The following is a 17,001-nucleotide window of genomic DNA, read 5'->3' on the forward strand; positions in this document are numbered from 1 at the left end:
TGTCAAAGCAAGTAACAAAAAAATGGGGAGGTAATAATGGTTTGTAGAAAATGGAGCCTATTCAGATGAGTGGAGGACAAAGTAAGTGTGTGCTACAGTTCATCATCGCACAAACCAATCCACGTCTAAACTAAAAAGCTTGTCAAAATTAGCCTACAGCAGCCAATCAATGTGCAGTATTTACCAGTCTACTGTTTGAAAACAAGTCATTTTTAAATGTTTATTCATCTGGTGGCAACGCACCCAAACCTGGACAAGGAGTTTTTAATTAGTTTTCATGGATTTCAGGCATAAAACATGAATTTGGGTCTTTCTCCGCCCAGCAATTTTTTACAGGGATTCTGTCATGATATTTTTGGTGTTGTTTTTATTTCTAAATTACACTGTTTACATTGCAGATAATTCACATTGTCTGAACCAACAAGTGCATAGGCAGCCATCTCAGGTCATTGTGCCTGATCTTGTGCTTTCAGAAATAGCCTGCACTTCATTATAGAACTGCTTTCAGATAAGCTATTGTTATTCCTTTTCAGTATAACTGAAGGAGTCACAGTGGGACTTGGATTTTTACTATTGAGTTCTTATGGAGATGGCAACTTCGGGTGACTTCAGAAAACTGAAGCAATGCTTATGCCATCCTGCCGGCGGTTCACGCTCTTGCCAGTGGGGAGTTATTTCAAATCAACCAGGGAGCTGTTATCTTGTAACCTTCCCATTATTCTGTTGATATGCTGATGGGGGAAAAGGGAGTGGGTGATATCAGCGCAGCAGTAAAGAGTGACTGAAGTTTATCACAGCACAAGTCACATGACTGAGGGCACCTGGGAAACTAACATGTCTAGCCCCATGTCAGATTTCAAAATTAAATATATAAAAAAAATCCGTTTGCTCTTTTGAAAACTCGATTTCAGTGCAGAAGTCTGCTGAATAGCACTACTAATGCATGTGTTTTGAAAAAAAAATGTTTTCCCATGACAGAATCCCTTTAAGAATATTTCCATTGTGTTAAGAGCCTTAGGTTATTGCAAACTTTATTCCTTACCCCCAAATAGTTTTGGATAATAGATCCCATAGGTTTGTCATGGCTTTACCATTATTGTATGAAACTCATATAATGGAAATTTTCACAGTTATTGTCAATCATAACATTCACAAAGAGTTCTTTTGGCACTTACCTTCCTTCAAATCTGTGTTTTAAAAAATCAAATAATGCTTTTTGCATCATATCCGTCACCTGAAAAGAGAGGGAAAAACCAAACCAAATGATTTATGGTATTACATGTGACTGAACTAGGAGTTTGACAGCTGGAAGGTTTAAGAAGGACACACCCTGGTCTATACCAACAATTTTGTCTGAACAGCTCTTACAAAAACGTTCCCATAAAATTAACTCATAGTGCAAACAAGAGTGTTGACTGTGCTTGATGATTTTCATTGAAGAATAAACACCAAGAGGATTCATCCAAGTTGCAGTTAGATGTGGTGGGAGTGGAGATGGAGGGCTTCAGTAGGTGGGCTGGGTGTATGAACAGCTCAGGGAGCTAAAGGGAAGGACTGGGAATTAAAAAATACTGTGCTTAAACAGGGCCATAAAGCTCAGGATCACTTGTGTAGAGCGTACCGTTGCATTAATATATACAGGATGAAAGGAAGTGGGTGATATCACTCCAACTTGCAGCGCAGCAGTAAAGAGTGACTGAAGTTATCACAGCACAAGTTACATGACTGAGGGTCCCTGGGAAACTAACATGGCTAGCCCCATGTCAGATTTCAAAATTTAATATAAAAATAAAATCAGTTTGCTCTTTTGAAAAACGGATTTCAGTGCAGAAGTCTGCTAAGGGAAGGACTGGGAATTAAAAAATATTGTGCTCAAACACGGCCATAAAGCTCAGGATCACTTGTGCAGAGAGTACCGTTGCATTAATATAGACACATTTTCCATTAAAAAATTAAAATCTGGCTCATACATTTACCAGGGTGCTATTTTCTTTACCATAACAAAACACCCCTGCAAACACATCGCCCCCAACCTCACCTATGGAGCAAATCACATGAACAAATGTCAGCCGTGACCTTCACATGTTGCATCAAACCTCCAGCCAGTACAGCACTGTACAAAAAGAGCCACATTCTGGCAATGCACATGCCATAATGAAACACTTGTGAAATTCAGCCAAACCGTACATACCCCCCATAGTTGTCCATATGGGCAACAGACGTTCCTAACAGTAATTACAATCGTCATGTGTTCAAGCATCATGTCTCAGCATAGCAAGGGATCCTTGCAGCCTCTAACTTTTAGCTCAGAGAAATTAGAAACAAATACAATCATTGCTGGGTAAGGGGGTCTCTCTGTCTCTCTGGATTTAAATCAATGCAACCAAAGGTTTCCAGTCACAAATAATATTTTTGCCTATGAAAGGAAATACTAAACAATACTAACAATGAGCCTACAAGGACACAGTCTACAAGAGTTTCCAAGTGACCCTACTGTATTATAAATCATTCCAAAGCAGTTCTCCAGAAAGTTGACTAGCCAGTCTAGTTAAGGCTATCAAAAGGTTCAACCAATTATTTGCGTTTTTTGGAAACCTACAAATTTTCAGATATATTTCATGATGAATTTTCAGATATATTTAATGATGAATTTTCAGATATATTTAATGATGAATTTAAAAATAATTTCGCATGGATGTATGTGCAGTGGTGTTAGTTCTGGTGTGGCTTACCTCATATCCCTTTAAGGAAGGCCCCACTAAAACTACAGGTCTCATGGAAGGCACTACATCATAAGGAGGAATGTGCTCTGTCTGTACAAAGAGAGAATCCAATTAGCATTGGTTTTTGACATGATTAAAAGCTGTTGATGTTATATTTAGAAATGTAAAAACAAAAACAAATATCTGCCCCTGTTACGGTAATGTTATTCTAATCTACTACTAATTCATTATTGTTAGGCATTTACATCATGGTGACTTGTCTATGTGTAATCATCTTGGTGGTTATGGATGTCTCTACCCAGGATATCACCGGTTGTTGATTTGGGTTTTCAGGTCTAAAATGAAAGGTTCCCTTGTTTAATTTATACACCCCTTACATTTGAGTCTTGAGACTGCAGAATGGACTAGAAAGTAGGGATACACCGAATCCAGGATTCGGTCAGGATTTGGCCTTTTTCAGCAGGATTCGGATTCGGCCAACTCCTTTTCCCCAGCCAAACTGAATCTTAATCCTAATTTGCATATGCAAATTAGGGACAGGGAGGGAAATAGCTTGACTTGCCACAAAACATAGAAGTAAAAAATGTTTTTCCCTTCACACCCCTGAATTAGGATTCTGATTCGGTTCGGTATTCGGCCAAATCTTTCACGAAGGATTCAGGGGTTCGGCCGAATCCAAAATAGTGGATTCGGTGCATCCCTACAAAAAGACATCTTAGCAACTAATAGGGAAAGTGATGGGGTCCCATCCTATGGCCCATCAGCTTTGAGGATGGTGAGAAGTTGCAATTCACCAACAGCCAAGGAGCCATAGCCAGACATCCTTAATACATATTGAAAATATTAATTGTCTATTAAATTAAATGTCATTTGTACATTTGACCTATGTTTTCCCTTGAGGTGTCTGAGCAAATGTCCCCTCTGACCTACAAAGACCATGAATGATAATATTAGAATAAATCAATTGTCTAGGGCACTAGATTAACATATCAACTGAACAGAGGGCCTAGTCCAGGGATCCCCAACCTTTTGAACCCATGAGCAACATTCAGAAGTAAGTAAGAAGGAGTTGGGGAACAACACTAGCATGAAAAATGTTCCTGGAGTGCCAAAATAAGTTCTGTGCCATAGTAGCCCCTATGTGGATTGTCAACCTACATTGAGGCTCTGTTTGGCAGTACACTTGATTTTTATGCAACCAAAACTTGCCTCCAAGTCTGGAATATAAAAATAAGCACCTGCTTTGAGGATACTGGGAGCAACATTCAAGGGGTTGGAGAGCCACTGGTTGGGGATCAATGGCCTAGTCGTTAAATCCAAGCTGTCCAATTGGAAGCCTAGGGAATTCATGCAGCCCCATCAGAGATTCTTAAGGTCACTGTCTGTCCTGAACACTTGATATACAGTAGAACCCCCATTTTACATTTTTCAGGGGACCAGAAAAAAATGGTGCAAAATCCAGAAAAATGTAAAATCAGGGACATTTATTATGCATAATATATAGGTGGGACCACAAAACAACAATGTAAAATGAGGGGAAACTTAAAATCAGGGGATGTAAAATTGAAGTTTCACTGGAATGGATATTCAGCCCACTGCAGGGATAAAATTGGGAGTCGCAGAACTTAATATGTGCAGTTTCCCCAAAGTGTATTGATCCAAAATCCAGCACAGAGAGAAAGGGTTAGTATCAAACATAAATGTTAATCCATAAATGGCAATCCACAACTGATAAGATTAATTACATTTTTCCGAACAACAATTTCAGACTGTATGAAAGAAAAAAAAACATAAAACGAACAACAGTAACTACCAACACAAAATGTCATTAAAGCACAAAAAGCAATACAAGGCAATAACATAATCAGCTCGTTTGCCCCACTGTTGGTTACTTGCCATATAACATCATGAGCAGAGAACAGCTAATTATACAGAGCTTTCATATACTCGCACAAGTTATGTTGTATAAAACACGTGCTGCACAAAGAACTAGGCTTCCAGAGACATTAAACATGTCACTTTCAAAAGGGACCTTACACTCTACAGCCAATCCATTTACATCTCTATGATATCATTAAAACATCTTATTTAGAATGTGACCCAGATCTCTAGCTACACTAGGAAGAGTATCCATTCATATTCTAGACTATTTTGTTGATTCCTGCTTTATCTTTTCCATTTATATTGTTTAGAATGTGACCTAGATCTCAAGCTACAATATACATGACAGTGAGTTATTGAGCAGCTGACAGATAGACCTTATGCAAAGGGCTACACTAGGAAGAGTATCCATTCATATTCTAGACTATGTTGTTGATTCCTGCTTTATCTATTCTATTTAACTATTTCTATTGCTGAAACTCTTTTTAGACATATATCTGCTAATTATTTTGCAGGTAGGGAACATCAGGTGGAGTACAGGTATGGCTTCCTTTACTCATACAGTTCTGAGTTACGGTAATGCCACATCCCATAGACTCCATATTAATCAAATAATTAAAATTTTCTAAAATGATAATAAAACAGTCCCAACTAAAACATAACTATTCTTTGTTGGAAGCAAAACAATCCTATTGGGGTTTATTAATGAAAAGGTATGAAGATCCAAATTACGGGAAAATCCCTTATTCAAAAAACCCCAGGTCCCAAGCATTCTGGATAACAAATCCCATACCTTTAATATACAGGGGGTTGGAAGGACCTGGTTCACACATATCCTGACACGTTTCAGGCTCTCGTCACACTATGACTAAGCAATGAGAGTGTAAAAGGCGTCAGGCATTAGCCCTGGTTTATCAATTTTTTCCATAAAAATTCCAGTGCGGGAAAAAATTGTGAAAATCGTACAAATCGTACAAATTTTTCGGAGAGAAATCTTCTGATTATTGCACGAAACCCAGCGCAGATTAATCAGGATATTTTCAGGACTTCTCCCATTGTCTTATATACAACCTCGGCAGGTGTGAGATATCGTATTTTCATATTCTGACTTTTTCCATCCTCGGGGTATAATAAATCGAAAATGTTTTCGAGTTTTTGGCATTCGGACTTCATAGACCCCTTAATTTATATAGACAAGAGGAGAAAACTTACATTAAGCGGGTTATTTATCAAAGTCCGAATTTATCTCAACTCCGATCAAATCCGCTTGAGTTTTTCGCGCTAACTTATAATTACACTTTCCCAAAAATTTGCTTTGCGGGAAAAATTCTGATTTTCACCATTTTTTTTAGATTTTTCATCTGATTTTCACAATTTTTTGGGATTTTTCACCCAAAAACTAAAATTTTTAACCTGAAAACTCCGGGGTATTGCATGAAACCCAGCACACATCAAAAAATCATTGGGATTTCTCCCATTGACTTATATGCAACCTTGACAGGTCTAAGATGCCGGATTTTCAGATTCAGACTTTTCCATCCTCTGGGTTTAATAAATTAATTTTTAAAGGTCTGATTTTATAAAGGAAAATCAAAATTTTTTCATGATTTTTACATAACCCCCTTAAAGACCGGAACTTGCCTTTTCATTGCTATTGTTCCTTGGCAAAGGTTGTACCTAGTGGATTAGATGTTTGAAACTAGCTTTGTGTTTAACATGAGGTTAGGGGCATGTGTAGTCATTAAAGCCTTATGTAAGGTACAATGCTAAGAAGAGGCAGTTTCTTCCTGAGAATTCAGAGATATCTATCAATGAGAATAATGAGGAAGCTAGGGCTATTCTGATGTTTTTACAGTCAGATGTTCCAAGCCATAATGTACTATCAATTATTCATGCAATCTGAGCTGGACAACATATGCTGTGCAAGTAAATATCCTGATTCAATGTCAGGTGGCGAAACCCACCACTGGGATCTGCGACATCTCTGCTATTGATGACCAAAAATGCAGAAAGACTACTGCTGCTTATGATGTCAGTGGCAAGATCAACATCGTTGAGGTCAATATGAACTTACCGATTTTTGCTTCTGTTTAGCTACAAGCAGCATGGAAAAGAGACAAAGAACAACAAGGCATGCATGTTATTGACTTCTCGAGAGACAGACATTTAACAGGACTTTTAATGGGACACATAGAGCGGTCGAGCAGCTGTACACGTGGCTTTGCAGGAGGCTGGTTACCTTCTTAAAAAAGGGCATTCTTTTCTCTTTGGAGTGGGGCGATGTTAGACTGTTTGCACTGGGTTTAGGGGAGCGATGGTTGACTGGAGGAATGTCAAGCTCTTCTGCCTCTAAGCCAGTGGCATCTAAGTCTATAGCTATATACAGACAAATCATGTAAAATGATCAGAAAAAAAAACATGGTAAGGAAGAAATTATAGCCAAAACACAAAATAATCAACTTTTAAGGTTAAAGTTCATCAACAGAAAAAGAAAGACTGAAGCTGAAGATCCCAGACGTATGGCTTTGCTTTTACGCTATAAAGGGGCAAAAAACAAACTTGTCACTGTTCACTTTTTGTTCATATCATCCTTCCGATTAAAGGATGAAAAAATTAAATTTTATTATTAGCTTCGGCATACTGAAATAAGAGCCTTTCTAAATACAATCAATTCAAAATTCTGTACTGTCTCTGAAATAATCAAGTTTATCTTCACTATTCCTCTCTCAGCATCTGTTTCTCCTCATTCTGTCTTGATTCAGGAGTTGTTTGTCAGATAAATGATCCAAGATATCTTTTGTCTAGAAGATGAGTTCACTATTAAAATCACCAGAAATCATGTCTCTCTACATGCAGGATTTGTGCAAAAGGCACTTATTTTGTTTGTACTGGAATAAGTTATATGAGTGAACTCTAATACATTTGCTAGGAAAGAGAGCCACCCCTATAAGAAACATTGGCTCATTCATCTGACACCCAACTGCTGCATGAAAACAGAATGAAGAGAAACAGATGCTGAGAGAGGAATAGTGAAGATAAACTTGATTATTTCAGAAAAAATGCAGAATTTTTTCATTGTATTTAGAAAGTTTATTACTTCAGTATGAGGAAGCTTATATTACATATTAATTTTCGCGATAGTTCCCCTTTACAAAATGGCTGGACCAGTTAGAATCATATTGCAGTTCATCAAGTACTACAATGAAGCAGTGATAAAAGGCAGGTATATACTGTACACACTGGGCGTTATTTATTTATTTTGAAAATATTTTATTTGATTTTCATGATAAACAAATAACAGTATGACAGCAAATTTTATGCAGATGAAAGACAAGTTATAATCGATACAATGGCATAAAATTCTTAAAAACTAAATACTGGGCGTTATTTACTACATACAACGCGTGAAGTGCAATTGGACACGTATCTCTGCGTTTGATCGCACTGTATTCAAGTCTAGTAGTCTGGTGGTGGCAGATAGACATTCCACCTTCCACCTCCCGCCTGATCCCTAACTTGTACATTCTTTAGATATGTAAGTTACAGTAGAGAGAGTTGGCAGTCACAGTGGATAATGGAGCCCTGTATTTAATGTCTGCTATATGGCCCATCAACACTGCACTTGGCACCAAGCATTGAATTTCCAATATGGATCTCGGTGCAGAGCACATCTAGACCCCAGACACAGCACTAAGGGGTTGAGGGCTATTATATCCACAATTCCAAGACATCACGCTTCACATTAGCATACTGTAACTAAATTACCAGAAAGCTGTTAGCCAGAGTGAAAAAAACAATACATAACATGTGTAAGCACTTGAATGGTGTCAGTCCATTGGCCCATGGGTTGATCGGCCATCTACCAAAAAGTATAACCTCTGGATATGTTACCTATTTGCACTGACAAGTTTATGTTCATTCAGAGGACTATTGGTCACCTGACGAAGGGGGAACGCCCTCCGAAACGTTGTGTGACGCAATAAACACACCAGGGGTAGGGCCCCAGTTTAATTCACTTTGTGTGCCAGCCTGTTCTTTCTTTACATTGGACTTTTGGGAGTGCCGTCTCCCTTAGGCTTTGTGCACCAGCGGTAATCAATTGAAGGGCTTGAGTGTGCACGTGACCTCTCTACATCACCAGACAGTGGCATAGTGGAGCCCCTCGGCTCAGCCGTAACATAAAGTGATGCATCCTGGAACACACCAAAACTCAGCAGAACTTTAAATAAGGCACCATGAATCCTACCCCATGAATTCATGTTGTATAGTAACAACTCTGGTGTCTTGACTTGAGATCTTTTTCCCACAAACAGCAATGCAAACCATGGGGCAATATACTAAATAAATTCTAATGGAATACTGGATTGTGTACATGAAATATTACTTACATATCCTCCATTCAAATCTACATTTTCAAATATAACTGGTAGCGGCCCCACTACTTGTTTCAAAGTGAGAATTTATGGGACACCCCACTCATATGTCTAAATACTAAATAAGCCGTGCGCTTTCTTTTTCATGGACCACACAGGAAAGATAAATCCCATTGATAAACCCCTTCCATCAAGGATATCAATGGCCTCTTCTTCTACTGCATGTATTGTCCCATGGTCCATCTCTAGCTAAACCACAAGCTATGGCAAAAAGAAGACCTGGTTGATGACTGCCTTGAGCTTGTGAATCCTTGTTGAAAACAGTTTCACAAATAAGCTATGTGCACTATAAAAAGATTCTTCGGTTGAATGGATAACTTCCCCATTATGTTTAGAGGAACAGGTATGGGACATGTTATCCGGAATGAATGAGACCTGGGATTTTCTAGATAGAGGATCTTTCTGTAATTTGGATCTCTATCATTAAAGTCTACTCAAAAATCATGTAAACATTAAATAAACCCAAAAGGATTGATTTGTCTCCAATAAGGATTAATTATATCTTAGTTAGGCACATGTACAAGCCACTGTTTTATTATTATAGAGAAAAAAGAAATCATTTTTGAAAATTAGAATTATTTGTTTATAACGGAGTCTATAATGTGAGATGACCTTCTCATAATTCAGTGCTTTCTGGATAATGGATTTACAGATCCCATACCTGTATTTATGTTACCATCACAAACACTGGATGCTCAGCACTCATTAAGGAACCAGACAAATAAGTTAAAATTTGATTTAAGACCATAGCTAATTGTTCTGTGAAAGTTAACCAATTGCTATTTCAGCCTTTAGTTTGTACGTATGATCCGAATGTCTAAACACTGGAATCCCTACCGCTTTCAACAATGTGATAATGTGGAAAACTCATATGCCTATGACTATATGTCGTGAGAGAAGATATGCAAAAGGATTTGATGTGAAATAAACTATTAACAGCAGTTCGACTATGTGTTGTGAGACACGAGTTAAAGGAAAACTAACGCTGAACAAAGAATTAGGCTAGAAATGGTGCACATTATGTTTTGAGATACTTTATTAGCCCAAAGCAACCACAGCCCATTAGCAGTAAAGATCTTTTCCTCTCTGAAGAAGCCCCAGTAGCTCCCCATCTTCTTTTCTGCTGATTCACTGCACATGCTCTGTGCTGCATCCTGTTACTGAGCTTAAAGGGCATGTAAAGGAAAAAAAAATAAAATCCCAGTTTTACTTTCTTCAATGAAAAAGAAACCTATCTCTGATAAACTTTAATTAAAAATGTGTACCGTTTTTATAAGAAACCTGACTGTATGCAGTGAAATTCTCCCTTCATTTACTGCTGTGGATAGGAATTGTCAGACGGTCCCTAACTGCTGAGCAGGGAAACAATCATACTTATGAACAGCAGGGGAAGCCCCCGCCTTACTTCCCAGCCATGCAGAACTCAAGCAGCTTTGTTTATGATGATCCCTAAGCAGCCCAGACCACACTGAGCATGTGCACAGTCTTGGTCTTGCAAAGATGTTTAACAAAGTTACAAGATGGTGACCCCCTGTAGCCAACTTTGAAAGCATAAATCATTTGTTTGATTAGGCTTGTGGTGCAGTAAGTTCATGTTTATATTTAGTATACAAAATATAGCATTTCTAGCCTTATTCTATTTTAGACTTGCCCTTTAAGGGCCAACACAATATATGGCTTACATAGAATATATTACAAGGCTCATTAGTAATTCACTCAGATTTACATTAAATGGCGGTTTAAAAAACCAATGCAGTTAGCATCAGAATTTAATAATCATTTAATAGTTCTGTACCATCAGCTTCTTATAATATAGAAGCTTGTTGATTTGTGACAACCCCTAAATTCTCAGCAGCTGCTTAGAGTAAACTGAGCATGTGCGTGTCACTGACACTCCTTAAAAATCCAAGATGGTGACTCCCTGTGCACAACTTTGAAGGCCTTGATCATTACTGTTATAGACATTCTGAAAATTTTAGGCTGGTGCATTAAGTTCCATATATAAAATAATTACATAATTTCTACCCATATTAGTGGGTTTAGTTCTCCTTTAAAATATTTTTACTGCAATATATAGCCCACAAGTGTGCACACCCTTCTGCAATTTGATCTATAGGTATGTGTGTGTTATTATTGTATACAAGTTGTCACTTAAATGACACACAGTTGGGAGTAATCAAACCATGTGTGTGTGTATATACTGTATATATTGTATTTTACCTTCTCTGACTAATGTATTAACTTGTTGAGTGATGGGACGTGCAAAGTTTTAACCACTGGTTTTTCACTACTCACAGCTAACATTTTCATGGGAAAGAGAGAAATAATTTAATAAATGATCAACATCGTTAACATAATTACAGAATGCCAGGAATAATTAAAAAAAAAAATTTGCTAAAATTAGAATCAATGGGAAATTGCCAGGAACCCCTCCTAGACCTATGACTAATTTCCCCATAATTGTGTTTTCTACATTTCAGCTTTATTTATGGGCCAGGGAATTGTAGAAGATAACTGGTAGACACGGGAGAAAGCAGAAAACTCCCTTCATTACACCAAGGACATTGCTTGCAAAGCTTCGCTTACCGGATGATGGTGGAGTTGATCTTCTGGAGCTAGGTACCACATCACCCAGGCTGGAAGAAGAGTTTCCCCCTGATTTACTGAGATTGAGAAATCAACATGTTATTACTTTGGTACAAATACAAAGTGAAGCACACTGGGAATGAAATGATTAAGCTGGAAAATATAGAGCATATTCCATACCTACATGTTGGCATATAATATTCAACTACCATTGCATTTTGGGTTGCTGTCCCAGTCGTTTAAGTGATATGTACAGGTATGGGATCTGTTTTCCAGAATGCTCAGGACCTGGGGTTTTCCGAATACTGGATCTTCATACATTAAGGGGCTTACTTCGAGTGAAGGATTCGAAGTATTCGAAAATAAATGTGCACGCACTCCTGCAGCCATGGCAATTGAGGTTAAAATGTGTAACTTTATTCCATCATGTTAAAAAATATGCGGCCTACATATTTTTTAACATGATGGAATCAAGTTACAAATTTTAACCTCAATTGCCATGGTTGCAGGAGTGCATGCATATTTATTTTCGAAGATTTGTTTCGCCTAAGCTACGGGTTCGGGGCACGGCGTCAGGGCCACCTGACAGATTTGGTGAGTGACAAGCTCTGCTGATTTTCTACCACATTTGAAATAGAATTGTTCTTCCTTTAAGTGAAGGGCCTGGGGTTTGGACACCCAGGTCACCCCTTTCCACTCGGTAAGAATTACCCAGTGGCTTGCTTTTTGCTTTTTTCTATTTGATGTGTTTAGGTATCTAACAGCACTTAAGCAAGTTTATAATGGAGGTCGTTAATTAGTTAGTCCATATAGAGATTGGAGCCAGCCATCCATTTTTGTGTATAAGGATTCGAAGTAAAAAAACTTCGAATTTCGAAGTGTTTTTTGGGCTACTTCGACTATCGAATGGGCTACTACGACCTTCGACTACGACTACGACTTCGAATCGAACTATTCGAACTAAAAATCATTCGACCATTTGATAGTCGAAGTACTGTCTCTTTAAGAAAAAACTTCGAACCCCTAGTTCGCCATCTAAAAGCTACGGAACTCAATGTTAGCCTATGGGGAAGGTCCCCATAGGCTTGGCTAACTTTTTTTTATTGAAGGACATTCCTTCGATCGTTGGATTAAAATCCTTCGAATCCTTCGATTTGAAGGATTTTATCGTTCGATCGAAGGAATAATCCTTCGATCACTCGATCGCACTATTTGCGCTAAAATCCTTCGACTTCGATATTCGAAGTCGAAGGGTTTTAATTCCCAGTCGAATATCGAGGGTTAATTAACCCTTGATATTCGACCCTTTGTGAATCGGCCCCTAAGTCTACTATAAAATCATTTAAATGTTAAATAAACCCAATAGACTGGTTTTGCTTCCAATGAGGATTCATTATATCTTAGTTTTGTACCATTTACTGTTTTATTATTACAGAGAAAAAGGAAATTATTTTTAATAGTCTGGATAAAATGGGGTCTATGGGAGATTACCTTTCTATAATTCAGAGCCTTCTGGATAACAGGTTTCCGGAAAACGGACCCCATACTTGTACATATTTCATGGCTATTGGATGCATACAGAGATGTTATTGTAAATTTATTTTACTCTGACATAATATAAGCAGCAAGATCATTTCAGTCCTTTATTTAAAACAAAAACTCGCATTTTTTGAGTTTTGTTAAAAAAACCCTCTACCCTGGAAATAGATTGAATCTGAAAATACACCATCTAAAACCTTTCCAGGTCATGTAGAAGTCAATGGCATAGGTCCCTTGAACAATTTGAAGATGTTAATAACCTTTACGAAGTTTCCGTTTTTTTTGTAAGGTTTCACTCGAATACTCCATCAATTTGAGTTTTTGGGTTGATAACTCCGAACTCACTGATTCAAGTATTTTCCATTTGAGTTTTTTCTTATATTAGAAACCATTCGAGTTGTGAATTCATTCGAGGTCTAAAAAAGCTCACATAACTCTAAGGGGCAGATTTATCAAGGGTCGAAGTGAAATCGAGGGAATTTTCAAAGTTAAAAATTTCGAAATTTGAAGTAATTTTTGGATACTTCGACCATCGAATAGGCTACTACGACTTTGACCTTCGATTCGAAGTAAAATCGTTCGACTATCCGACCATTCGATAATCGAAATACTGTCTCTTTAAAAAAACTTCGACTTCAATACTTCGCCAACTTAAACCTGTCGAAGTGCTATGTTAGCCTATGGCGACCTTCCAGAGCATATTTCTAAGTTTTTTGTATTCGAAGGAAAATCATATGATGCAAAAAATCCTACGAATTCGACTTCGAATTTTGTAGTATTCAATTTGATGGTCGAATTTCGAAGTATTTTCCACTTCGAAATACGACCCTTTATAAATCCGCCCCTAAAATTCAACCTTTGATAAATAACTCCCTTATAGAAAGGGAATGGCATATACTGTCTCTGCATTACGCTACATGTGCTGTAGTATATTGGTCAAGTTTTGTTAACATTTTTTGTTTCACCTTTATGTTAACTGTATGTTATAGAATGGCCAATTCTATGCAACCTTTCAACTGGTCTTCATTTTTTCTTTTATACAGTTGGTAATTTGGACCCTAACAACCAGAGTGCTGACATTGCAAACTGGAGAGCTGCTGAATAAAAAGCTAAATAACTCAAAAACCACAAATAATAAAAAATTAAAACCAATTGCAAATTGTCTCGGAATATCACTCTCTACATCATACTAAAAGTTAACTCAAAAATGAACAGCCCAGACCATTAAATAAAACAACATAGTTACCTGGTATAAAATTTCCCCTGCTTTGCTTTTTGTTCATGTTGTATCCTCATGTTTTCTAGTTTCACGGGACTTGGGATAAATCCTATTTCGCAGCCTTCTTTTACAAGCCGGCCTATCCACCAGTCATTATTAAATTTCTAAAAAAAAGAAAAAAAAATCAAGTTGTCATTTTAACATTGTGGCAAAAAAAGTAAATACAAACCAGGTTATAAATAGAAGCAGAAACATCTTTGTAAAGACTCCTATTCCCTATATTCTGGGTTTTGCACACATATACACAGTAGGGATGCACCGATTCGGCCAGGATTCGGCCTTTTTCAGCAGGATTTGGCCGAATCCTTCTGCCCGGCCGAACCGAATCCGAATCATAATTTGCATATGCAAATTAGAGGCGGAGAGGGAAATCGCGTGACTTATTGTCACAAAAATGTTTTCCCCTTCCCACCCCTAATTTGAATATGCAAATTAGGATTCGGATTCGGTTCAGTATTCCGGGGTTCGGCTGAATCCAAAATAGTGGATTCGGGGCATCCCTAATACACAGTCTGGCCTATATTCCCAGCGGCCTCTATTGCTGGGGATACAAATATTTTGCGAGTTAAATGGGTGGTTCACCTTTAAATTAACTTTTAGTATGATGTAGAGAGTGACATCCTGAGACAATTTCCACTTGGTTTTCATTTTTATTATTTTTAGTTTTTGAGTTATTTAGCTTTTTATTCAGCAGCTCTCCAGTTTTTGGTTGCTAGAGTCCAAAGACTGGAATATAAATAGGAGAAGGTCTGGATAGAAATATGAGAAATAAAAAGTAGCAATAACAATACATTTGTAGCCTGACAGAGCATTTGTTTCTAGCCGGGGTCAGTGACCCCCATTAGAAAACTGGAAAGAGTCAGAAGACAACGGTAAATAATTATTGGGAATCCTGAAGAATGACCAGTACAGATATGGGACCTGTTATCCAAACTGCTCAGGACCTGGGCTTTTCTGGATAATGGATATTTCTGTAATTTGGATCTTCATACCTTAAGTCTACTAGAATATTATGTATATTAAATAAAACAAAAATAGGCTGGTTTTGCTTCCAATAAGGATTAACTATATCTTAGTTGGGATCAAGTACAAGATACTGTTTTATTATTACAGAGAAAAAGGAAATAATTTTTAGAAATTTGGATTATTTGGATATAATGGAGTCTATGGGAGACAATGTTTCTGTAATTCAGAGCTTTCTGAATAATGGGTTTTTCTGATAACAGATCCTATACCTGTAGTTGTAAATTGTTTCCCAATTTATGAAAACTGTCCTAACTTTGAGATAGCGCTAAGCACTGTGCACCTGTTATTGCATGCAGGGAGATAGTATTGGGACTGGAACCGTGTAGAAAATAGGGATGCACCGAATCCAGGATCGAATCCTTCTGCCCGCGAACTGAATCCGAATCCTAATTTGCATATGCAAATTAGGGGTGGGAGAGAAATAGTGTGACTTTTTGTCGCAAAGCAAAGAAGTAAAAAATATTTTCCCCTTCCCATCCCTAATTTGCGTACGCAAATTAGGATTCGGATTTGGTTCAGTATTCGGCAGAATTTTTCGCAAAGGTTTCGGGGGTTCGGCCAAATCCAAAATTGTGGATTCAGTGCATCCCTAGTAGAAAATACATTCTAAATGTGAGAGGCTCTGATAAAATTTAAAATTGAAACCATTAATAAATCAGGCCCTTAGTTAGAAAACTTTTTCAGTGAACAATGTTTAATCTCTTATAGAAGTTTCCATTCTGAAATGCCCCCTGAATGGACAGTTAGTTCTGTGACACATCTGCTTCTCTCTCAATAGCCCTAATTTCAATCAAATGTCAATCAAATTAAAATTGCTCAATCATAACAAAAATTTGATTATTTGTTGTTTTCATACATTTCTAAATGGGAACATGTCTTTGTGTATTAGAGTGAATTTGGTAATACTATGACATATTAGAAGATTTCAGCCTCAGTTTCCATATGTATTGTCATCTTCTGGATTTCTGTATTTAATGTGAAAGAAAGGAAACAGATGTTCATATGTTCAAACATCATCTGAAACTTGGCCTACAAAGACTGAAAACATATCTTATTTATAAAGATGGCTTGCATTCAAGAAAATAGAATTTTCACAGATACTTTGCAGCCCTGCCTTCGAGCTTAAACGAATAGCCACAGGTTTCGGGCTACCCCTGTGTCATTACCCCTTAGGGTTAGGTTCCGTCCACTTAAGGACCCCTGCTCATCTTGAAGATACAGGAGTTACACCATTGAGGAACCCCTCAAATGTTCAAGGACTTGTTGGCAGGACCTACCGATCAGTTGAGGAGCTTATAGCAAACTGGGGTGGGGAGGAGCCCTGCTAACTTATTAATATGGAGCCCCATGGTTACCGATGGAGATCCTATATTTTATTAATCCACATACCACCCAGTTTTGAAATATCTGCTCATTCAGGCAATAGGCCAGATAAGCGGCAGCAAAATAAGAACTCTGAAGGGTTCAAAAGCAAGAAGGTTGTCTGGGTTCCCCTTTCTACTATAAAATGTCCCTACGTTCAGGCCCAGTCTAT

The 17,001-nt window shown here is 37.7% G+C and overlaps 1 protein-coding gene across 10 annotated transcripts in view; it reads right to left on the bottom strand.

Annotated features, from left to right (window-relative positions):
- Positions 1-17,001, bottom strand: part of cacnb2.L (calcium channel, voltage-dependent, beta 2 subunit L homeolog) — a 182,593-nt gene that overhangs the window by 10,830 nt on the left and 154,762 nt on the right. For 7 of the 10 annotated variants that reach the window (XM_041565861.1, XM_041565862.1, XM_041565867.1 and 4 more), the window contains 5 exons: positions 14,409-14,545; positions 11,624-11,700; positions 6,844-6,980; positions 2,733-2,813; positions 1,176-1,234 (listed from right to left, as the gene is read on the bottom strand). In XM_041565861.1, the coding sequence (XP_041421795.1) occupies positions 1,176-1,234; positions 2,733-2,813; positions 6,844-6,980; positions 11,624-11,700; positions 14,409-14,545 (491 nt within the window). Of the gene's footprint in view, positions 1-1,175; positions 1,235-2,732; positions 2,814-6,678; positions 6,699-6,843; positions 6,981-11,623; positions 11,701-14,408; positions 14,546-17,001 lie in introns of all 10 variants that reach the window. The other 3 variants (XM_041565865.1, XM_041565866.1, XM_041565869.1) reach the window with 1 other exon arrangement.

Source organism: Xenopus laevis, chromosome 6L (genome assembly GCF_017654675.1).
Source record: "Xenopus laevis strain J_2021 chromosome 6L, Xenopus_laevis_v10.1, whole genome shotgun sequence".
NCBI lineage: Eukaryota > Metazoa > Chordata > Amphibia > Anura > Pipidae > Xenopus > Xenopus laevis.